At 58.7% G+C, this 19,204-nt stretch overlaps 2 protein-coding genes across 3 annotated transcripts; one reads left to right on the forward strand and one right to left on the reverse strand.

Annotated features, from left to right (window-relative positions):
* The first annotated feature begins 2,024 nt into the window (after nt 1-2,024).
* On the forward strand, nt 2,025-7,973 carry PLA2G3 (phospholipase A2 group III). 2 transcript variants are annotated; one of them, XM_005908519.3, is made up of 7 exons: nt 2,025-2,648; nt 4,073-4,205; nt 4,461-4,595; nt 4,905-5,212; nt 5,862-5,991; nt 6,101-6,217; nt 6,798-7,973. In XM_005908519.3, the coding sequence occupies exons 1-7, from the start codon at nt 2,135-2,137 to the stop codon at nt 7,009-7,011; spliced, it is 1,551 nt and encodes a 516-aa protein (XP_005908581.2). In that variant the 5' UTR covers nt 2,025-2,134; the 3' UTR covers nt 7,012-7,973. The 2 variants fall into 2 exon arrangements, with proteins under 2 accessions (XP_005908581.2, XP_070241935.1); XM_070385834.1 differs by lacking the exon at nt 4,461-4,595.
* Nucleotides 7,974-8,019: 46 nt separating this feature from the next.
* Nucleotides 8,020-18,509, reverse strand: INPP5J (inositol polyphosphate-5-phosphatase J). The gene is made up of 13 exons (XM_070385832.1): nt 18,133-18,509; nt 15,102-16,249; nt 14,633-14,749; nt 14,386-14,494; nt 14,060-14,176; nt 13,345-13,520; nt 12,477-12,588; nt 12,228-12,337; nt 11,899-12,082; nt 9,544-9,681; nt 9,309-9,386; nt 9,054-9,158; nt 8,020-8,836 (listed from the first exon to the last, which is right to left on the reverse strand). The coding sequence occupies exons 1-13, from the start codon at nt 18,313-18,315 to the stop codon at nt 8,327-8,329; spliced, it is 3,087 nt and encodes a 1,028-aa protein (XP_070241933.1). The 5' UTR covers nt 18,316-18,509; the 3' UTR covers nt 8,020-8,326.
* Between the last annotated feature and the right edge of the window lie 695 nt (nt 18,510-19,204).

Genomic DNA, 19,204 nt, shown 5'->3' on the forward strand with positions numbered 1-19,204 from the left:
GTGACCCCTCCCTCAAGGCCCTGGGCAGGCCCCAGCCTACCTCCCTTTGGGAACCAGGCAGGAAGAGACCTCAAAGGTCAGTTCCACTGCACCCCGTACTGAACAGAGCAGGAAGCTGAGACCCCGAGAGAGGCAGAGACGAACCTGCAGTCACATCGCCAGGCAGGGGCCTAACCAGGACTCCCCGCCACAGATGCTGTGGCCCTGAAACCTCGTGGATGTGCCTTCTTCTGGGTAAACTGCTTCCTGCCCAGGGGTGTCCTGAGCCTTCAGTGATAGCATTTCAGATGCCAGGCACTGTGCCCAGGGTCCTGTGAAGTGTCCACTGTGAGTATGCCTGTCACATAGATGAGAAGACAGAGGCTCAGGGAAACTGAGACTTCCAAGCTTGAAGTCACACTGTGCCAGGACCCAAGCTTGGTCTGTCCCACCTTGAAAGTCTGGTTCCTGCCCAGGCACCTCCCAGACTCCCTGGGTTGTGACCAGCACGAAAAGTTTCTGTAATATAAAAAAGGAGGGCAAGGTATGTGACAGGGTCTTACACTGGGAAAGTTCCCAGACGCTGGGAACATCAGACTTCTTCCCAGAGGGACCCCCTCTGTGTTCAGTCCCTGCCTTTGGGAACCCCAGGCATCCCTATCCTTCCAGCCACCACTTGTTCTACCCTACACCCACTTTCCCAGCCTCTGGAGAGAAGGAGTTTGGATGCTGTGCTCCCCTCCCCCTCTCCCCCTCCTCCTCACTGTCCCCAGCTATGACCTTTTGAGCTACAGACCCAGGCTGGTGCTGAAGCCAGAGATGCGTTTGCATAGCCTGTAGCTTCCTTCTCCCTCCTCTGCCCCGGGGAGCTCCCCTTCCCCACCTCTGCCCCCACTGGGGCCCGTCCTCCTGGAAGAGACCCAGGTGGAGATTGAGGGGATGTTACGGGAGCAGTAGGCTGACGGGCAGAACAGAAGAGACACTGTCCCAGCTGGCTCTGACCTCCCAGCAAAGCCCCCAAGAGCTGCACTCCCAGCTTCTAACCCGTCCCGAGCTGGGCTCTGACTGTCAGCTGAGGTTTCCTCACCCTCACTGATTCTCAGTTTCTTCATCTGCATGTGGGTTGTAAGTACCCAGCTTTCCCAGTTGGTTGGAAGTTGAATAACACATCAGCTTTGAGATATAGGAACATGCACTGGGTGTAGCCCCTCCCTGATGGAGAGACCGCCCGGGTCTCTTGCAGGACACAGGATGGGCTGCCGTGTCCCCAGGTGACTGCAGTCCAAGCATGGAGGCGCTTGCAGACCCAGCCCCCGAGTCCACCTCTGCTTCTCTGGGGACGTCCATCTCTTCAAGCCCAAAGTATCAGCCCAGCCCAGAGTTGCTTTCAAAGTCTGCGGTGGCTGTGTCTACACCATCAATCAGACCAGGAGGGCTGCTACTGGGCCACGCTTGTGCTTGGAGTCCAGGAAGCAGGGAGGCCTGGGACTCTGTTCCCTGAGTGTGCTGAGTGCCTTTCCTAGAACCAGGACTGGGCAGGGGGAGCACCCCAACCGCCCCGGGGATGGATGCTCCCATTCCCAGAAGCCTCAGAGCTCCCGGATGAGGGGGGACCACAGAGCCCCAGCCCTGCCCTCGTCTTCTTTACCCAGCTTTGGCAGAGCCTCATGGCCTTCCGCCAGCTTTGCAGAGGTAGGCGTGGGAGCCATCCCTGAGGCGGGGTGATGAGGCCAAGTTCAGGAGCCTCCTCTGAGCCCCTGGACACCCCTTCAGCACCCAGGGAGACGCAGACACTCCTCCTGTCCCCCGCCCCAGGTCCCAGGGCTTTGGCTCCTACCGTCCCCATCCAGGAGGGCTGGGCCGGCGGCAGGTGACTGAAAGGCGTGGAGGAGAAAGGCCAGCTGCGTGGGGGCGTGGGCCCCGGCAAGTGCACTCCTCAGCCAATCAGCGGCCTGCCTAGCCGGTGGATTCGGTTACAAGCCCCGGATCACCCCATACTCCAGCCTCCTTCCTACTCCTCCCAAAGCTCCATTCATTGGCGCCGCAGCACCGGCTCGGCTGGGCACCGCTTCCGCTCCGCGGCCGCAGAGTTGCTGCCTCGTGGGCCCACCGGGGTAGGCTTCCCGAGGGCTTTGTCTGGCTGCGCCAGGGCAGGATGGGGGTTCTGGTGGCACTGTTGGGGGTGCTGAGCTTCCTGGGGGAGGTTCCGGGAGGCTCCCCTACCCTCCACTTGCACAGCACCTCCTGCCACTTGGCCAGGCCCACCGCCAGCATCCCTTTGGGGTCCCTGAGCTTCCTGGGCAAGGATGTCCAGGGACTAGCTCTGTTCCATGCCCGCTGGGATGGGCACGGGAGATTGCAGGTGTGCAGCCGGCAGGATGAGCCAGAGCTCACTGCAGCCTTCCGTGCACTCTGTGCTGGTGAGCTCACCCGGGGCTCCTTCATCCACACCCCTGGACCTGAGCTGCAGAGAGCCCTGGCCATCCTTCAGAGGCAGTGGGAGGCCTGCCAAGGGCCTGCTGAGAGTCCAGCAGGGACCAGGGAGAAGCGAGCAGCAGGGCAGAGTGGAGCGCCTGGCATCCGGCACCAGCGGGTGAAGAGGGGCTGGACTATGCCTGGCACGCTGTGGTGTGGAGTCGGGGACTCTGCCGGGAACTCCACGGAGCTGGGTGAGACCTCGGGGTGTGGACTGCGGGGCTGGTGGGGGAGGAAGCGCAGGCTTTAGCCCTGGCATCCACTCTCCCAGGCTGCGTGTCCTGAGGGAGCGACTTAGCTTCTCTGAATCTCAGTTTCCTTATCTGGAAAACGTGCGCGCATGCTCAATCATGTCCGACTCTTTGCAACCCCATAGACTAGCCCGCCAGGCTCCTCTGTCCCGCCAGGTTCCTCTGTCCATGGGATTCTCCTGGCAAGAATATTGGAGTGGGTTGCTGTTTCCTCCTCCAGGGGATTTTCCCGACCCAGGGATCGAACCCGTGTCTACCTCATGGCAAGCTGATTCCTTACTGCTGAGCCACCAGGGAAACCTTCTGTAAAATGGGGTGACCATAAACCTCATCGTGGGGTGCTCAAATGAGGTTATAGATGGGAAATGTCCTACTCACATCTGGGAGCCATCATCAATCACCATCTGAGGGTGGGGGTTGGCTGGGGCTGGCTGTCCAGGTTGCTGCTGCTGCTGCTGCTAAGTCGCTTTAGTCGTGTCCGACTCTGTGCAACCCCATAGATGGCAGTCCACCAGGCTCCCCCGTCCCTGGGATTCTCCAGGCAAGAACACTGGAATGAGTTGACATTTCCTTCTCCAATGCATGAAAGTGAAAAGTGAAAGTGAAGTCACTCAGTCGTGTCCGACTCTTAGCGACCCCATGGACTGCGCCCATGGGTTGGGCTGAACCAAAAAGCCATTACCCAAGAGGAGGATTTATGGTCTCAGAATGCCCAGCCAACTGCACGAGGAGACCCAAAGGCTTCGGTTCAAATCCCAGCTCAGCCCTTCCAAGCTGAATGAGTCACTTCCCCTCTCTGAACCTGGACAGTAAAAGTGACAGCTCCCTCCCAGGCCTGCTGTGTGCTGGGGTGGGAAGTGCCAGACGTTTGGAAGATGCTCAGCAAAGGGCGTTATAGCTCGGGAGGTGGAAAGCATGCATGGCTTTTTTGCACTTCTCGGTACAGCTGTCTGCGCTTACGTGCAGAGGACTTGGGGGAGGACTTGGCGCTTACACTGGAGCAGGTTGGCATCCTGACAATGCCTCACTGCGCCAGCAAGGTTGCACCCTACTGTTTGCCTTCCCATCTCACACACATTCGGAACTTTGGAGTTTCACTTGGGGTGCGAGCCTGAGAACTCTAGAGGCAGACACCTGTTCACCTGAGGAAGATTTTTCCATGGACAAGGGCTCCTGGGTGGGCTGCCTGGCACTTGGCATTGCCCAGCATAGGCTGTACCTGGGTGTTCTCTTCAAGTGTTGGAACCGTGAGTCCCACAGAGGCTGACACAGAGGTGTCTCTGCTCCCGACACCACGTGGGCAGAGCTGGCATGTGGTGCCCAGGGTCCTGGGACCGCTGAGCCAGTGCCCCCTTTGCTCCCTGCAGGGGTCTTCCAGGGCCCTGATCTCTGCTGCCAGGAACATGACCACTGCCCCCAGACGGTCTCGCCCTTCCAGTACAACTACGGCATCCGGAACTACCGATTCCACACCATCTCCCACTGCAGCTGTGATGCCAGGTTAGTTAGCGGTGGGCAGGGAGGGCTGGGAGCTCGGGGTGGGGTTACCCAGTTACTGGGTGCAGAGTCTGGGCTCCAGAGGGTCCCAAAGGATCAGCCAGCCAGACTCCCCTGTGCAGTAGGAAAGCTGAGGTTTAACAGGATGTGGGATTCTTGGACCTCACGTCGCCTGGCTGGTAGTGGTGGCTGGGTGGCCTGGGAGAGGAGCCAGGTAGCCCTCTCAGGTCCGGGGACTGAGCGCCGGCTCTGGGGCAGGTTCCAGCAGTGCCTGCAGAACCAGTGGGACTCCGTCTCCGACATCGTGGGCGTGGTCTTCTTCAACGTGCTAGCAATCCCCTGCTTTGTGCTGGAGGAGCAGGAGGCCTGTGTGGAGTGGTACTGGTGGGGCGGGTATGTTGGTTCCCCTTTTGACCCCCTTCACAGCCAGGGTTGGGGAGCTGGGGCTCCAAGGCTGGGGGGGAGGCCTGTCTGTATGTCCGTCCTCCAGGGAACCATGTCTCGTCCTGTCCTCCCTGTCCTCTCCTCGGGGAGGGGGTGGGGGCCCCAGGACACAGACATTCCCTGGTGCCCCGTACAACCCAGTGGGCTATGGGCTGAGGGAATGGGACTGGCAGAGCCCCGATCTCCATGGAGATGAGCCTGGGGCCCTCTGGGAGGGATGATTCTGGGTGACCAATGCCACCATGTGCTGCCTCCCAGGTGTAGAAGGTACGGCTCTGTGTCCCTCGCTCGTCTCCAGCCCAGGACACTCTACAATGCCTCTTGGAGCTCCTCTGCCACCCCGTCAAGTCCCAGCCCCCAGAACACAGCCCCCAGCCAGCCTCGGCTGATGCAGCATCCTCAGAAGTGGCCATCACAGCAGAAAGAGTCTAGGCACCCCAGTCAAGCCAAGGCCACAGCCCTCCAGGCGCCTGCGGCCTTCCCTGGGCCTGCCATGCTCCCCAGAGTCCAGCTGGAGGTCACCGATCCAGGTCTCCAGGGGCCTCAGGGTGGCTTAAAACCTCAGGGTGAGTGCAGAACCTAACCTAGCTTTGGGGGTGCCTGAGGTAAAGAGGAGCCTCTGTGTGGGGTTGGGGAGACCCTGTGTTATTTCCTTTCCTGCTCTGAACTTCCAGCAACTCCCAACTTCACCCATCAAATCACACTACAGCCAGAGGGATTTTCATAAGCTGCAATCTTGACCAGGGGATTCCCCACTGAGCCCCCTCCACGGTGTTCCAGCACCCAGGGGTCTTTGGGTGCTGGTCTTGCAAACCCTACTCCCCAGTCAAAATTCCACCTGCACAAACTGGATTTGTTTCCTCTGAAGCCACTTGCTCTCTCCCGCCACTGGGCCTTTGCTTATGTCACTCCTGTTCCCTGGGGCATTCTCCCTGAGTCTTCCTCCTTCAGCGTCAGCTTAGCAGCCTCTGCCTCCAGGAAACCTTTTCTGAGCACTCTTACCTTTCTGGGCTTCCCCCATGGCAGCACTGCTGTGTGTGTGTGTGTGTGTGTGTGTGTGTGTGTGTCTCCTCTACGTATGAAGCACTCTGAGAGCACAGAGGACAGATGAAGGGACACTGTATGTGTGGGACTGAGCCTGTGCCAGAGGGCAGCGGGCACCAGTGAGACCTCGATGTGGGGCGGGGCTCCCCTCACCACTGCCCCTGCCCCCAGGCGTCCGCCAGGCCTGCCGCAGCTTCCGCCGCCTGGACCGGTGTGAGTATCAGATCGGGCCCCAGGAGACTAAGTTCCAGCTGTTCAACAGCGCCCGGGACCCCCTCTTCCACTGCAATTGCACACGCCGGTGAGGCCTGCTCGCACCCCTGGGGGATGGGCTGCCTGTTGCCAGCCACTGGGAAGGGACTCCAGGCTGGAAAGGCCCTGCCCTAGTCTGAACCTGCCTCTGCCCTCAGGCTGGCCCGCTTCCTGAGGCTCCACAACCCACCTGTGGGCGCCATCATGCATCGGGAGCTGCTGGGCATGACCTGCTTCAAACTGGCCCCTCCGCTGGACTGTGCTGAGGTCAAAGAGTAGGTGATGGCAGGGCCAGGAGGGACGGGGGTCTTCTCCAAGGGGGTGGGTTGCCTCTCCCCTTTTTATGCACCTGGGCTGAGAGGGCGATGGAGCGGGTCAAGGGCCCACATAGGTTGCATCTCAGCTCCGTCTTCTACTTCCTGTGTGATCTTGCCAGCTGAATCCCCTGTCCATACCTCCATTTTGTTACCTGTGAAATGGAGGTAGACACCAGGGCGTGTTGTGTGTGATGTATGTAGGCAAGGCCTGCAGAACAGCTAGTGAAGCACCTCCTGAACTCTTCCTCCTAAGCCACAGTATCATTTCGATTCTGATCCTCAAAACCAACTCCTTGTTTCTTTTCCTATTTCATATGTAGGGAAACTAAGGCTCAGTGGCCCAGGTTTCTGCAGTCATCTAGGGTAGAACCCCGGCCTCTAGGTACCAGATTAGGTTTATTCTGCCCCCTGCTAAGTATAACCACTCCCCACCCCAGCCCCATCCTTGCTCCTCTCTGGGCCTTGGTTGCCCTGTGTGCAGAGCAGGGTGGGTTTCTTGCCAGCTATGACCCCCTGTCCTCCTCTTCTGTCCCCACAGCTGTTCCAGTGACCCCAGGGCCATCAGAGTGGCAGCTCAGCACCTGCGGCGACTTCAGCAGAGGCGACGCCAGCTCCAGGGGTCGGGCACACACCACAGGCAGGCAAGGCCTTCAGAGCACCCAAAGGCCCCCACATCATTCTACGACCGGTGCCTGCAGCTGACCCAGGGAGCCAGAGGACCCAAAGGGCAGCAGAAACCCTGGAACCAGTGACCTCACTTCTTGTTCTCCTGGGCACTAGATCGGACCCAGGGCTTTGCTGGGCCCTGGGAAGGGGGCAGGTCTCAGCTTTCCCTCCATTGTGAGACTGAAGCATGGACAGGCTCTTGTGGACAGACAGAGGGCCCCATGGGTAGGGTTGGGGGGGGCCAAGGCCCAAATGCTGGACCATGTCTCCTGCTGTGCTGGGTGATCTTGGGCTGGTGACACAACCTCTCTGTGCTTGGATGTGGTATTCAGGAGGCTCATTCTGCTGCCCCAGGCTTGGGCCTTCTCAGGGACTTAACAACCAGATGGGAAAGAGGAGACGGTAATATTGCAGAAGCCCCAGGAGGTACCAGGAGGAGGTACACATATGTCCATGTTGTGAAATTAACACACGTCTCAAAAGAGTTGTCCAGGAAAACCCCAGAGCCTGCCTGCTGAGGTCTGGGGGCAGAGGGTGGTGAAGGAGGGATGTCACAGAAGTGCCTGTGTCTGAATACAGGATGGGGGAGCTAGAGAGGGGCTTCTTAACTCCCCTCTTCCTCAAGGGACCCCTTCTATTAACAGCTGCTATGCCCTTCCCAGCCCAACCCTGGCCCATTCTTTCTGCCCTAAACCTAAATTCAGATCTTCCTTATGCCCTTGGGCAAGAGACCTCCTTCACTCTGAGCCTTAGTTTCCTCCTCTGAGAAAGAGGGATGTAGACAGGAGCTACCTCATAGGGTTGTTGAGGATTAAGTGAACCAACTCCCAGACAGCACTCAGCACCCAGTAAATGTTCTCTCTCTCCAACACCCAGCCAAACTGCACTTAAGACAACTGATTTGCAAAGGTTCATAGCACCTCTTGAAGGCTTCAGTTTGCTCATCTGTGAAATGGGGCTAAGAACTGCACTGAACTCAGTGCCACAACTCAGGCTTATGGTGCCGATTAAAGGAGATGGCATGTGTAACGTATACAGCTGGTGCCTAGTCATTGTCAGACCTGTCATCCTCTTGCCTCTGTAGTCCTTTCCTCCGACCACCTGCTCCCCACCCCAGACTGCTAGCAAGTTAGGAAGGAGTCGGGAGTGAAGCTGGAGAATTTAATTCCTAAACAATGACCTCTGGGTTTGCTCCGCCCCCCATCCCAGATGGGGGCCAGGATAGGGCTTTGCTGATTGTCACAGTTGAGGTGCCAGGACTGAGTTTGAGGGACCACCCCTGGCCAGAACAGAGTGGCAGGTGCAGATCAAGCTGGAGCAGCAGCCGGTGGGAGGCAGGTGGGTTTGCAGAAGACTGAGGCAGAGTGGGGGGACCCCTGGGCCCGCCCGCCCACCCCACCCTCAGGGCCCCAGGCCCCCCTCCTCTAGCCCCTGCCGACCCTGGGGGCTGGGAGACAGGCTGCCGGAGGAGGCCAGGGCCTCCCGATCAGGTCCCCAGCAGCCACCCCCACCGGGGTCTACAGTCTCTAGGCGCAAGGCAGGCAGCAAGCCCAGGCTTCGAGGCACAGATGGCGGGAAGGCCCAGGCCCCCGGCAGCCCAGGAGGCCCCTCCTCACTGCTGCCCCGGCTGCCACCGTTGCCGGCCCCGTCGGGGGCTGCCCGGGGCAGGCGGCGGCTCTGGGGCGAGGGGCTTCGGCTGGTGCCCCGGCGCTCCCGGGACGAGGGCCGCAGGGCAAGGGTGGGGAAGCGAGCCAGGCCTGGGCTCCTGCTGCGGTGCCGCTTGGACTTGCCGGGGCTGGGGCTGCGGGACTTGGGTGCCAGCAGCTCCAGGGTGCTGTCATCCTCATCCTCCGAGCTGGCGCCTGAGCTGTCTGTGCTGCTGCTGGTCGGCTCCGAGGTAGGCAGCGAGATCTGGGGGCGGGGAGCAAGGCTGCTCACTGGGGTGCCCCTCTCCCTAACAGGCTGTGGAGGCCTCTGGGAACCCCTCCCGCCCTCCCCGTTGGCAGGCCCAGGAAGGTCAGGCTACTGAAGAGCTCACAGAGAACGCAGAGGCGCTAGAGGATCTGAACAGTCTTCTGGCGCCACCTCCCCACCCCCAGCCTCAAACCCTGCAGCCAGGACCACTCACCTGGAAGGGCTCAGTGACACCGATGAGGATGCCGTGGATGTGGCTGTAATAACCTAGAATGAAGTCTCCGTGGCCTTTGGGCAGTGACTCCTCACTGAAGGTCACCTGGTGGGTCGGGAGGTTTAGGTCCAGGTTGGGGTGAGGGAGGCAGCCTCAGGACCCCTGAAACGGAATCCTGAGCCCCCAAGGGCAATGAGGGCTTCCTCCCACTCTCCCTCCCCTTAAATACCTGGTAGGAAAAAAAAAAAAAAAAACCTGGTAGGCGCTCCCGTCCACATCCTCGTGTTTGGCCCAGACATAAGCCACGTAGTCCTTGCAGTGACGGAAACCCACCTGGGGCGAGAGCAATCAGGATCGTGACCCGTAACGGTGACCCTAGCAGCCTCCCTGGGTGACATAAAACTCTGGAGAAGCCCTGTATGGGTCCCTGGCTGCCCCTTCAGGCCCCAAGTTCCCTCCCCGATCTGCTGACCGCCCCTGCCCTTCTCACCCGGTACAAGCCAATCCAGTCCCAGGAGCTGCGGGCGAACACCGTCTCTATGCGGTACCTCACCACGGCTTGCTCCGGCCGCGCCCACTCGTCTGCCACCTCCAGCCGCACCAGAGGCACGTCGTCTCTGAAAGCAAACTGCCCAGGGGCAGGGGGCAACATCAGGGGAGACCCTCCAGCATTCTCTGCACCTAGAGCCCTTGGGCCTCAGCCGGCACAGTTAGGCTGAGATGAAGGGCCTTTGAGGCCGCTGCACCAACTGGGAAACAGGAGGAGGAGCAGGTCCAGGATAAATGCTAGGCCTCCTGCCTCCCAGCTTAGGCTCCCTGCCTCCCAGCTTAGGGCTCCTTTTGTCCTTAGCCTCCGTGAGGAGTGAATGAGAACACAATTTTGACCCTTGGTAGACTGTGGGTTTGGCCCTGGCTCTGCCACAGGCATGCAGTGTGACCTGGGGTAAATTTCTTGACCTCTCTGAATACCTGGGCTCCTGTCTGTAAACTCTGATGGATCACATTTAACTCTTGGGGTTGCTCTGCAGATTCAGAGAGATACCATGTAAAGCATCCTATAAACGTCTCAATATACAGTAGGTGCTCAATGAATGACTCACTTATACGCTAACAAGAGACAGGTAAAGTCCCATGATGCCCTGGATATCCTGGGGTAAACTGAACACCCCTGAGCCGGCAAGTAGAGCTCTGGGGAGAAGCCTGAAGACCTTCTGGGCTCTGCTACTAACCTGCTCATGACCTCAGGTAAGTCCCAAGACACCCTAAGTGAGACTCAGCTTCCCCACCTGTACTAAGGGACCATTATGAACCTTGTTTGTTACCAGTCCGTGGAGACAAATGATAACCATGAGTCTCCTCTTCCAAGGGTCACCCCGGGTTGATCGGGGGGTCACCATGGGGATGAGGCTGCTGGGGTGGTAGGCGGCCAGGGTGCTGGCTCCATCTCTGTCCCTCGGGGAAGGACTCAGGGGGTGCCAGCCTCAGGCTTTCGTTGGCTCCCCTGTTTATCTGGTCTCCACTTTCTTCCCCACCTTATCTTCTAAGCCAAGCTGCTTCAGAAGAAACCAGCACCTCCTCTCCCTGCCCCTGGGTTCCTGACAGCAGGAACCAGGCTGGGTGGCCAGGCTGGGGTCTTGGAAACACCCTCCAGGGCCTTGCGGGGTCAAAACTCTTGCTGAGCTCTGTTCTGTGCTGCTTTGGGTAAGAGACTGAAGTTCTCTGGGGCTCTGTTTCCCTCATCAGTGAAACCAGGAGGAGAATGTGGACATCCTTGGGGCTTACCAGTACATTCAAAAGGATGACACATTGACGTATCCTACACAGCTCAGGCGCAAAGCCAGAGGAGGAGGTGAGGAGGCACTCAACAGGCAATGTTTTATAAGGGAGAGTTCTAGATAAAGAATGCAGGATAGAGCACCCACAAGGAGTGGTTCTCAAGGTGAGGTCCCTAACTGGGGATTAAACCTCACATTCAAGGCTTTTACCAAAGGTCACGGGAGGCCAGACATAGGCAGATTTCCATTCCTAGCTGAGGACACTGGCTGCTGTCCAGCCGACTGATCATATGACAAAGTTAGCTGGGAAAATATTCTCTGGCTTGTTGGGCTCCATCTTATCAGATCAAGAGAATCGGAGAGCCCAGAGTTGGGTTTCAGGGCTGGAAAGTGGGCTCCACCCTACTGTGCCGCTGAGCCTGTGTGCAACTTGGGGCTCGTGCCTACCCAACTAAGGGCCTCCGTTTTCCTGAAAAAACAAAAACAAAAACAAAAAACAGAGAGTTGGATCACATGATCTCTATGATCCAGTTCTGACATTTTGGATTTTCCCTTTTTACTGTCGCAAGTAGGGGCCTCAATCCAAACACAAAGCTAAATTTTATAGTAACTATTCAGAGTCTAGCTGTGTATTGTTTTATATCTCTACTCCCTCTCCCCACCACATATGGAAAGATGGTAAATAAATAATAAGTGAATGTGAATGAACACTACATGGCATTTGAGTATATATTTTGAGTTTGCTCGTCTTACTGTATATGTGAATTTTAACACAATTGCCCTAACCATTTCTTGGAAAAGGAGAGCTAGAAATGAATGGAGAAGATACACTCTTTGAAATCAGCCTAGCCTGGGTTCAAATCCTAACTCTTCCCTTTGTTAACCATGTGATCCTAGGAAACGGATGCTGTGTCTCTGAGCTTCAGGGTTTTTTCATCTAAAAATGGAGACCATAATCCCACTCCCAGTCTGTTATAATAAGTGGATGGTGGTGAGGGCCTGGGGTTACCCATGGGCAGTGGGATGCTGAGCTGGGCTTGGGGATGTCATGAGGGGAGGCCAGGACTCACGTGCAGGACGAACTGTGCAGCCACAGGCTTGTGGTCACTGACGGTATATTCCATGTGGCTGCGGTAGCTGTGCTGGGTCACCTGGAGCCGGTGGCTCTCCCTTCCTGAGGGGCTGGGACCTCCACCTGGAGCCTTGACCTTCCACAGGATACGGTCTGTCCAGGCTGGCTTCCGCTTCTTCGCACTGCGATGGGCAGGAGTAGCCTGAGAATCAGGGGCTGCGATTCGAGCCCCCCTGTTCCCCTTTCCTCTCCTTTATCCTTATTCCTTTATCCCCTTTATCCTGTCTCAGCCCACATCCCCACCTCTCATCCTGGGGCTGAGCTCACCTGGTATCATATTTGTTAGTACCCACGTCAAACTTGAAGGTGGGTGCAAAGTTGAGGGGCCCCTCCTGGAAGCCCTTCAGGATGGGCCAGGTGTTCTTGGCCATGTTGAGCTGCGAGGGTCCAGAAGCAGAGAATTGGACAAGAGCTTGTTCAGAGCAGGTGAGGGCAAGGACCATCGTCTAGGGTACAGGTGGTCCTAGGGCGTGTTCTGTGTGCTTGGGGTTTGGGGTGCAGGTTGCAATCCCCCACCTGGTCTTTCTCCCAGAGCTGGTGGAGCTGCTCACTATCGATGGCAAACTTGACAAAGTGCAGGTCGTAGCTCTCGATGCGGAAGTTCAGGTCTCCGAACCAGAACACGAGGCTGTTCCAGGAAGGGAAGAGGGGTGCTCAGCAGGGTCCATGGGAAGAAGAGCCCAATTCCATCTTCTCTGCCCCCATCCAACCTGACAGCGCTGGCTGCTCCCAGTGATGACATAGGGGGGTGGGTGGGTGGGTTGTCAGGTTCTGACTCCCAGCAAGGTCCTGCCCCTCAGCAAATATCCATCCTGCAGGATCCATCCACTTCCCGATCAAAGTGAAGGTCACTCAGTCGTGTCCGACTCTTTGTGACCCCATGGACTATACAGTCCATGGAATTTTCCAGGCCAGAATACTGGAGTGGGTAGCCTTTCCCTTCTCCAGGGGATCTTCCCAGCCTAGGGATCGAACTCAGTTCTCCTGCATTGCAGGCGAATTCTTTACCAGCTGAGCCACAAGGGAAGCCCAAGAATATTAGAGTGGGTAGCCTATCCTTTCTCCAGAGGATCTTCCCGACCCAGGAATCAAACCGGGGTCTCCTGCATTGCAGGCGGATAAGGGACGCCCTCCCGCATTCCGGTTCCTAGACATCGTGTCTCCGCCCCCACAGGCCCCGCCTCTCCCTACAGGGCCTTTCTACCATTCCCCTTCCACTGCTGCTGCTGCTAAGTCACTTCAGTCGACTCTGTGCGACCCTATGGACAGCGGCCCAGCAGGCTCCTCTGTCCACGGGATTCTCTAGGCAAGAATACTGGAGTGGGCTGCCACTTCCTTCTCCAGCCTCTTCCCTAGCCCCACCCAAGCTCCAAGAGGCCCATACTCGTGATCCAGGATGCCTTGAGCGCCAGGCCCCTGGAACTGCTGGAGGCTGAGGATGGTCTGGAAGTTGTCCTTGCGCTGCTCCGCTTTATCCATGTGGGCCGGCAGGTGGCAGTTCAGGAAGCACAGCATGTGCCCAAAGGCAGCCAGTCGCACACTCACTCCACCCTTGTTGCCCTGGGGAGACAGGTTGGGCGGGTCGTGGGCGGGGCTTAGGCAGGGAGGTGAGCCCTGGGGCGGGGTTTTGGGTGGGCGTGGTCAGCGGGTGTGGCTCAGGACTGGTGCAGGCTTGGAGAGGGGTGGGTTCTAAGGAAAGGAATGGAACACTAGGAAGTGGTGGGAATAGAAAGGGGCCACTCTTTGCAACCCCACGGACCGAAGCCCGCCAAGCTCCTCTGTCCATGAAAATTTCTAGGCAAGATTACTGGAGTGGGTTGATATGTCCTACTCCAGGGGATCTTCCCGACCCAGGGATTGAACCCTCATCTCCTGTGTCTCCTGCATTGGCAGGCGGATTCTTGACCACTTCGCCACCTAGGAAAGTTTTATAGAAAGGGGCGGGGTCTAGAAAAGGAGAGGTAGCAGGGGGTGGGGAGAGGCAGGTCTCAGAGTAAGGGGTGGAGTTTGGGGAGGGGATGTTGCCACTGCTTGGGGGCGGGGACTAATCTACAGACCCCTTAGGTCCCTGGTCTCTCCCATGTCCCTTCCACGCTCACCCAGTAGCCTCCCAGGCCAGTGCGCGTGCAGTCAGTCTGCACGTCCCTCAGGAAGGGCAGATGGTAGTACTTGGCAAACAGCAGCAAGATGACGCCCTGCATCCGCACGGTGCTCACCTGCCGCAGAGGCGAGAGGAGGCTGAGCGGCGGGACACGGCCCACCCCGCCCTCGCCTTTTCCGGTCCTTAAAGGTCTGCTCCTCCATCCTCCTATTTCAGGAACCCAGCCACAGAGGCTCAGCGGGCCCCACAGTGAGTCATGGCAGAGCTAGTACTGGGAAGCCAGGGGTCTCCACCTCCCAGGGGGGCAGCTGAGGGAGGCGTTACCAGCACAAAGTTGAAGGGCCCTAGAGCGTCCATGAAGAGCTCGCTCCACTGGTCCGTAAAGAGCGCGTCCTTGAGCCGCTTGTTGATCATGGAGTTCACTTCCTGCAACCTGGGGAGGGGGGCGGAGTGGGGGGCGGATGGCGAGGCGGCGTTCGGATTGGGGGGTGCCCTAGGAACCCCTCCCACGGGCAAGGGACTGGGAGGCCCCAGGGGCTCAGGGGGGGGTCCGCTCGCCCTGCCCCCTCACCCTATGGCGATCATGTCTGCCCTGTCACTGTCATCGCTGGTGCTGCCCAGGTGGAGAAGGGACGTGACATCGTCGGGAGGCATGGCGGTGCCCACGTTCCACGTGACCACAGTGATCCTGGGGATGGGGGTACGGGAGGGGTTACTACTGGGCACCACCCCTTACCCTCAAGCTCCCTCCCACAGGGCTCTTAATGGGGAGACAAGCTGTGGGTGAATGCCCTCAGAAGGACCCACCGTGGGCCCAGGACCCCTCCCACCAGACTCTCCAGAGGAGATCAACTGAGGCAGGGGTGGGCAAGTCCCTTCCGAGGGGACTGCTGTCTTCTGAGGGTCCCAGAGTGGGTCTAACAACCCCAGGGACTCTTCCTCAGGGGGGTCAGCTGGGCCAGAGTAGGGCCCACCACCAGAGGATTGCTTGTCTCAGGGCTCAAGCCCTGGCAGCCAGCCTCTCGGGAGAAGGCCCTCACCAGAAGCCAGGGTCGCTCTTGCAGGTGGGCTGGGCTGACCAAGAGGAGGATGACGAGGTGGGTGTAGAAGAGGAGGTGGTCACCGGGACCGGAGTTTCTCTGGGCTGAAGGCTGGGACTCAGACGCTCACCAGGCCCGGCACCCTGGCTGCTAGGCCTGGGGAGGGCCATCTCAGGAGCTGGGGGGACACCTGGGGAACGGTTGGGGGAGCGGCTGGGGGAGCGGCTGGGAGACCGAGGTGGCTTGGGCAGAGGTGGGGGCCCGGTCTGGGCTAAGGCGGCACCTGGCCGAAAGGTGGGGGACAGAAGTCCCGGGGAGCGAGTGCTAGGCTCTGGAGGACCCTGGCCCACATCCAGGGGCAGGGTCTGGGGTGGCCGGGGCAAGACAGGATCCTCAGGGCTGCTGCGGGGGACCTCGGGCCGGGCTCTGAAGGACGGGGAGACCCGAGGATCTGGCGGGGCTTGGATAAAGGATGGGGAGCTCACAGCACCAGATGCCTGAGCTGGGGCCGGGAGATGCCCTTCAGATTGAGGGGGAGGTCTAGGGGCTGGAGCGTCCCTCCGTTTAGCTGGTGTCCATCCTGTGGAGGCCAGGGCTGGTGTCACGGATGCTGGAGCCAGGACCTGTTCCTGAGATGGCGACAGAACTGGACTGGGCCCTGGGGAAGGGCTGGAGGGGGGCTGTGGGGGCTGTTTCTCAGATGTCACGGCCAGGCTCAGGCCTGAAGCAGCCAGTGCTGGCTTGGGTCCCATGGAGGCAGGTGGCACCTGCTTCTGGTCCCTGGACAATGGAGCCAGCCTAGGCACTGGGGTAGCTGAGGGAGGCCTTGGCCCAGCTGAGGCAGGCATCAGGAGCTGCCCCAGGGACGTCGGAGCCAGGACTGAGCCTGAGGTTGCAGGGGGAGGCTTCGGCCCAGCCGAGGCAGACATCACCAACTGGCCCACGGATGTTGGAGCTAGGCCGGAGCGGCTGTGGGCAGGAGCTGTTTTCTTCCCTCCAGGGGTGGACGCTGGAGCCAAGATGGGTCGGGGAGACACCAGAGCCAGCCTTGGACCCTCTGAGGAAGGTGGAACTGCTGCTCGTGGCCCCACAGGCGTCAGAGCCAACCGCGGTTCCAAGGGCACTGGGGCTGACTTCTTCGCTGGGAGCTGAAAACGTGAGTCCATCTTGTACGCGTGCGTGCTAAGTCACTCAGTCGTGTCTGACTCTTTGCGACCCCATGGACTGTAGCCCACCAGGCTCCTCTGTCCATGGAATTCTCCAGGCAAGAAACTGGAATGGGTTGCCATGCCCTCCCACAGGGGACCTTCCCGACCCAGGGATCGAACCCGCGTCTCAACATCTCCTGCACTGGCAGGTGGCTTCTTTATCACTAGTACCACCTGGGAAACCCCCATCTTGTAGGAGCAGGCAGAGACTCAGGGTCAACCGACCCTAAGCAGTCCTCCACTCCATAGAGATCATAGCAGACTCTGTCTAGCTAGAAAAGGCATATATTTCTGAGGAAGTTCTTCCTAATTTCTCACCTGAGTCGATTCTGCTGTGAATCAGTTTCTCTTTTAAAGGAAACAGGACACGGAAACCTATCCCCTCCCTCACCTGTGATACCTCTTTCATAGATGCAGAGTTTAAAATCCCCGACTTACAGGAAGCAGAGTGTTAGCCTGGGCCTGTGGGCTCCCCTTAACCTCCTGGCTGGCATCTGCTCCCTCGCCACCCTGGAATGTTGGGGGGCTGGAGCCAGCTTCCCTGAGCACTGCCCCACTCTCCCTACAGTCCGTGCTGCTTGCCTGGCCAAGGGCTACTGATCTGACCCCCCAGGTCTGCCCACTCTGGACATCCTGGGTCCAGCCTGTTAAACAGCCCCCCTTCCTCCACTGTACCCAGGAACCCTCATGTTCTCCCCTGGCAAACATCCCCAACTCCTTGGTCATGGTCCCCTCTGTCCTCTTTACCTGTACCCAGATCCCCTGCAGGAGCAAGAGCCCTGCTGGGACTGGCTGATCCCAAGCCCAGCTCTGTGTGACCGTAGGCTAGCATTTCCCTAACTAGGGCCTCTGTCTCCCTGTCTGTAAAGTGAAGGAACCTCGTGAAGGGTCTGTGGCCACACTGATCCTGGGGAGCCCGGTCTCACCTCTCTGCATTTCTGAGCTCATTTGCTAGGATCGCATTTGAGCTCCAGGGAATTGTCCATCCTCCCAAGTGTGATTTCAACATCCAGAGCAAGTCCAGGGTTCTGTTGATCCCGGTGCCACACGTCTGTGCACAAGTTGTACCCTCTTACCCTCGTCACTTCTCCTGGGAGAGCAGGCCAGCATGTACCCTCTTCCTGTCTGGCAGTGGAGTTGGGGGCATTGGGCCCAGCAGGGAGGCCCTCTCCCTTTCCCATCTGTCCTGTTTCTGATGCCCCTGTCTCCAGAAGTCAGGATGAAGTGTCCTTTGCCAGGGAGGGCAGATGAAGGTTTGCACTCACCCTGGGGCGGCCCCATCCCTGCCTCCAGAGATGCAGTCCTGCCTGTATCCCGCGTCCTTTTCAGTTCAGAGAACCTGAAACTGTCTCCACTTCTGTCCCCAAACTCAGCTCTTTGAGGCTTGCATTTTGGGCATCTTCCTTGGTTTCTAGTGTCCCACTCCACACCCCCCCAAACACTACACCGCCTCCAGTACTAACAAGTTAGACATCCCAGATGTCACAGTTTCAGTCTTCAGGGACAAGCCTCCTCATTTTGCATTGGCTCAGAGAAGACAAGCAACTAGCCCAAGGTCACACAGCAAAGCTGAAGCATGGCTGGGTCCCCTGATACCCAGTTCAGGGCTCTTCCGTAGGGTCCTGGAGATGGCTAACTCCATCTCTCTCTGGGCGTCTCATCGCTACCTCCTCAGACCCTAGGGTACCCTGTTTGCCCAGTCCCTGCTTGGTGGGCAGAGGAGAATGCCAGCCCCTCAGTTGGGGGCACCAAGGTGCCTGCAATGTGTGTGGGGTATAGGACCAAGGACCAGGAATGGGGGAGACTAGCTTTAGGGGTCTTACCTTGGAAGGTGCCCCAGTTTGTGAAATCCCATGGGGCATGGGCAGGGGCCCCAAGCCAGCCCGGGTCCCTGGCCTCCTGCTGCCACCGTCGCCCCGGCCCTCCATGTCTGCAGCCCAGGCAGCCCCAGGTTCCCTCCCGGCTCCAGCTCCAGCTCCTCCGCTCCCGGGAACCAGTGATGTCATCAGTCGGTTCAACCTGCTGAGAATTTAAAGGCACAGGCACCCACTTTCCAATCTAGAGGTGGTCGGGCAAGGTGGCCTACCCCCTGGGGACTGGCTGCTGAACCTGGAATGGTCTTGGTAGGAGAGGAAAGGGTGGGGAGTGGGCCCATGGGCCTGGCACAGGTCCCAGCATAGTGGAAGCTCTCTTCTTGTTTTCACCCTCCTTCCAGTAGGCCTGGCCAGCCCTTGCTCAAGGGAGGGGCGCTGACATACCTGAGGGTAAGGTAACTCAAAGGTCAGCCCCCTCTCCAGGGCCTCGGAGACACCGGGGGTCCTGGCCCTGATCCTGTGGCCTTCCTGACTCCCTGCCAACTCAGGGCTTGCCTTGGCCCCCACCTTTGCCCCATTTTCAGGCCCTGGTGCCTGGCCCCCTTCCTGGTTCTATCTTTCCCATCCCAGAGCCAGACACTCAGGCTCCAGCAACTGGAGCCCTTTTGCCATCTCAGCCTCAACACCGGCCCCTCCTCTTCTGTAGACACTTTCCCACCTGTCCCCACAGCTCCTCTCAGCTTTCCTTCTCCAGGACTCACTGGGTGTGGCTTGGGAGAGGGACTTTCTCAAGGTCATCTGGTGAGCTGGGGAGGTCCTCTGAGTCTCAGAGAGGACAGAGAGCTGCCTCTGTGACCCACAAGAGCCAGTTGGGGTTTCTGGGGGAAGGGGACTAGGGTGGAGAACGGCCAAGCGGTGGGAAACAGATGGTGAGAGGGTCAAAAACAGGCCTGGGAACTTCTTTGGCCAGGACCCAGCACAGGGCCTTGTCTCTCCCACACCTAGGGAAGTGTTGGCTGCGTGCATGGACCAATCAATCAATGAGAAGTGTGAACGAGTGACAAGCTTCAGATCTGGGTGG

Source organism: Bos mutus, chromosome 17, assembly GCF_027580195.1.
Source record: "Bos mutus isolate GX-2022 chromosome 17, NWIPB_WYAK_1.1, whole genome shotgun sequence".
Taxonomy (NCBI): Eukaryota; Metazoa; Chordata; class Mammalia; order Artiodactyla; family Bovidae; genus Bos; species Bos mutus.

What these genes read in the sequence shown, in the direction of transcription:
- PLA2G3 (XM_005908519.3), top strand. Translation starts at nt 2,135, where the DNA reads ATGGGGGTTCTGGTGGCACTGTTGGGGGTGCTGAGCTTCCTGGGGGAG. An exon ending in CGGGAACTCCACGGAGCTGG is followed by an intron (nt 2,649 to 4,072) that starts GTGAGACCTCGG and finishes TGCTCCCTGCAG; the next exon opens with GGGTCTTCCAGGGCCCTGAT. An exon ending in GAGTGGTACTGGTGGGGCGG is followed by an intron (nt 4,596 to 4,904) that starts GTATGTTGGTTC and finishes GCTGCCTCCCAG; the next exon opens with GTGTAGAAGGTACGGCTCTG.
- INPP5J (XM_070385832.1), bottom strand. Translation starts at nt 18,315, where the DNA reads ATGACATCACTGGTTCCCGGGAGCGGAGGAGCTGGAGCTGGAGCCGGG. An exon ending in GGCCCTTCAACTTTGTGCTG is followed by an intron (nt 14,177 to 14,385) that starts GTAACGCCTCCC and finishes CCTCTGCGGCAG; the next exon opens with GTGAGCACCGTGCGGATGCA. An exon ending in ACTAACAAATATGATACCAG is followed by an intron (nt 12,083 to 12,227) that starts GTGAGCTCAGCC and finishes TGCCCATCGCAG; the next exon opens with TGCGAAGAAGCGGAAGCCAG.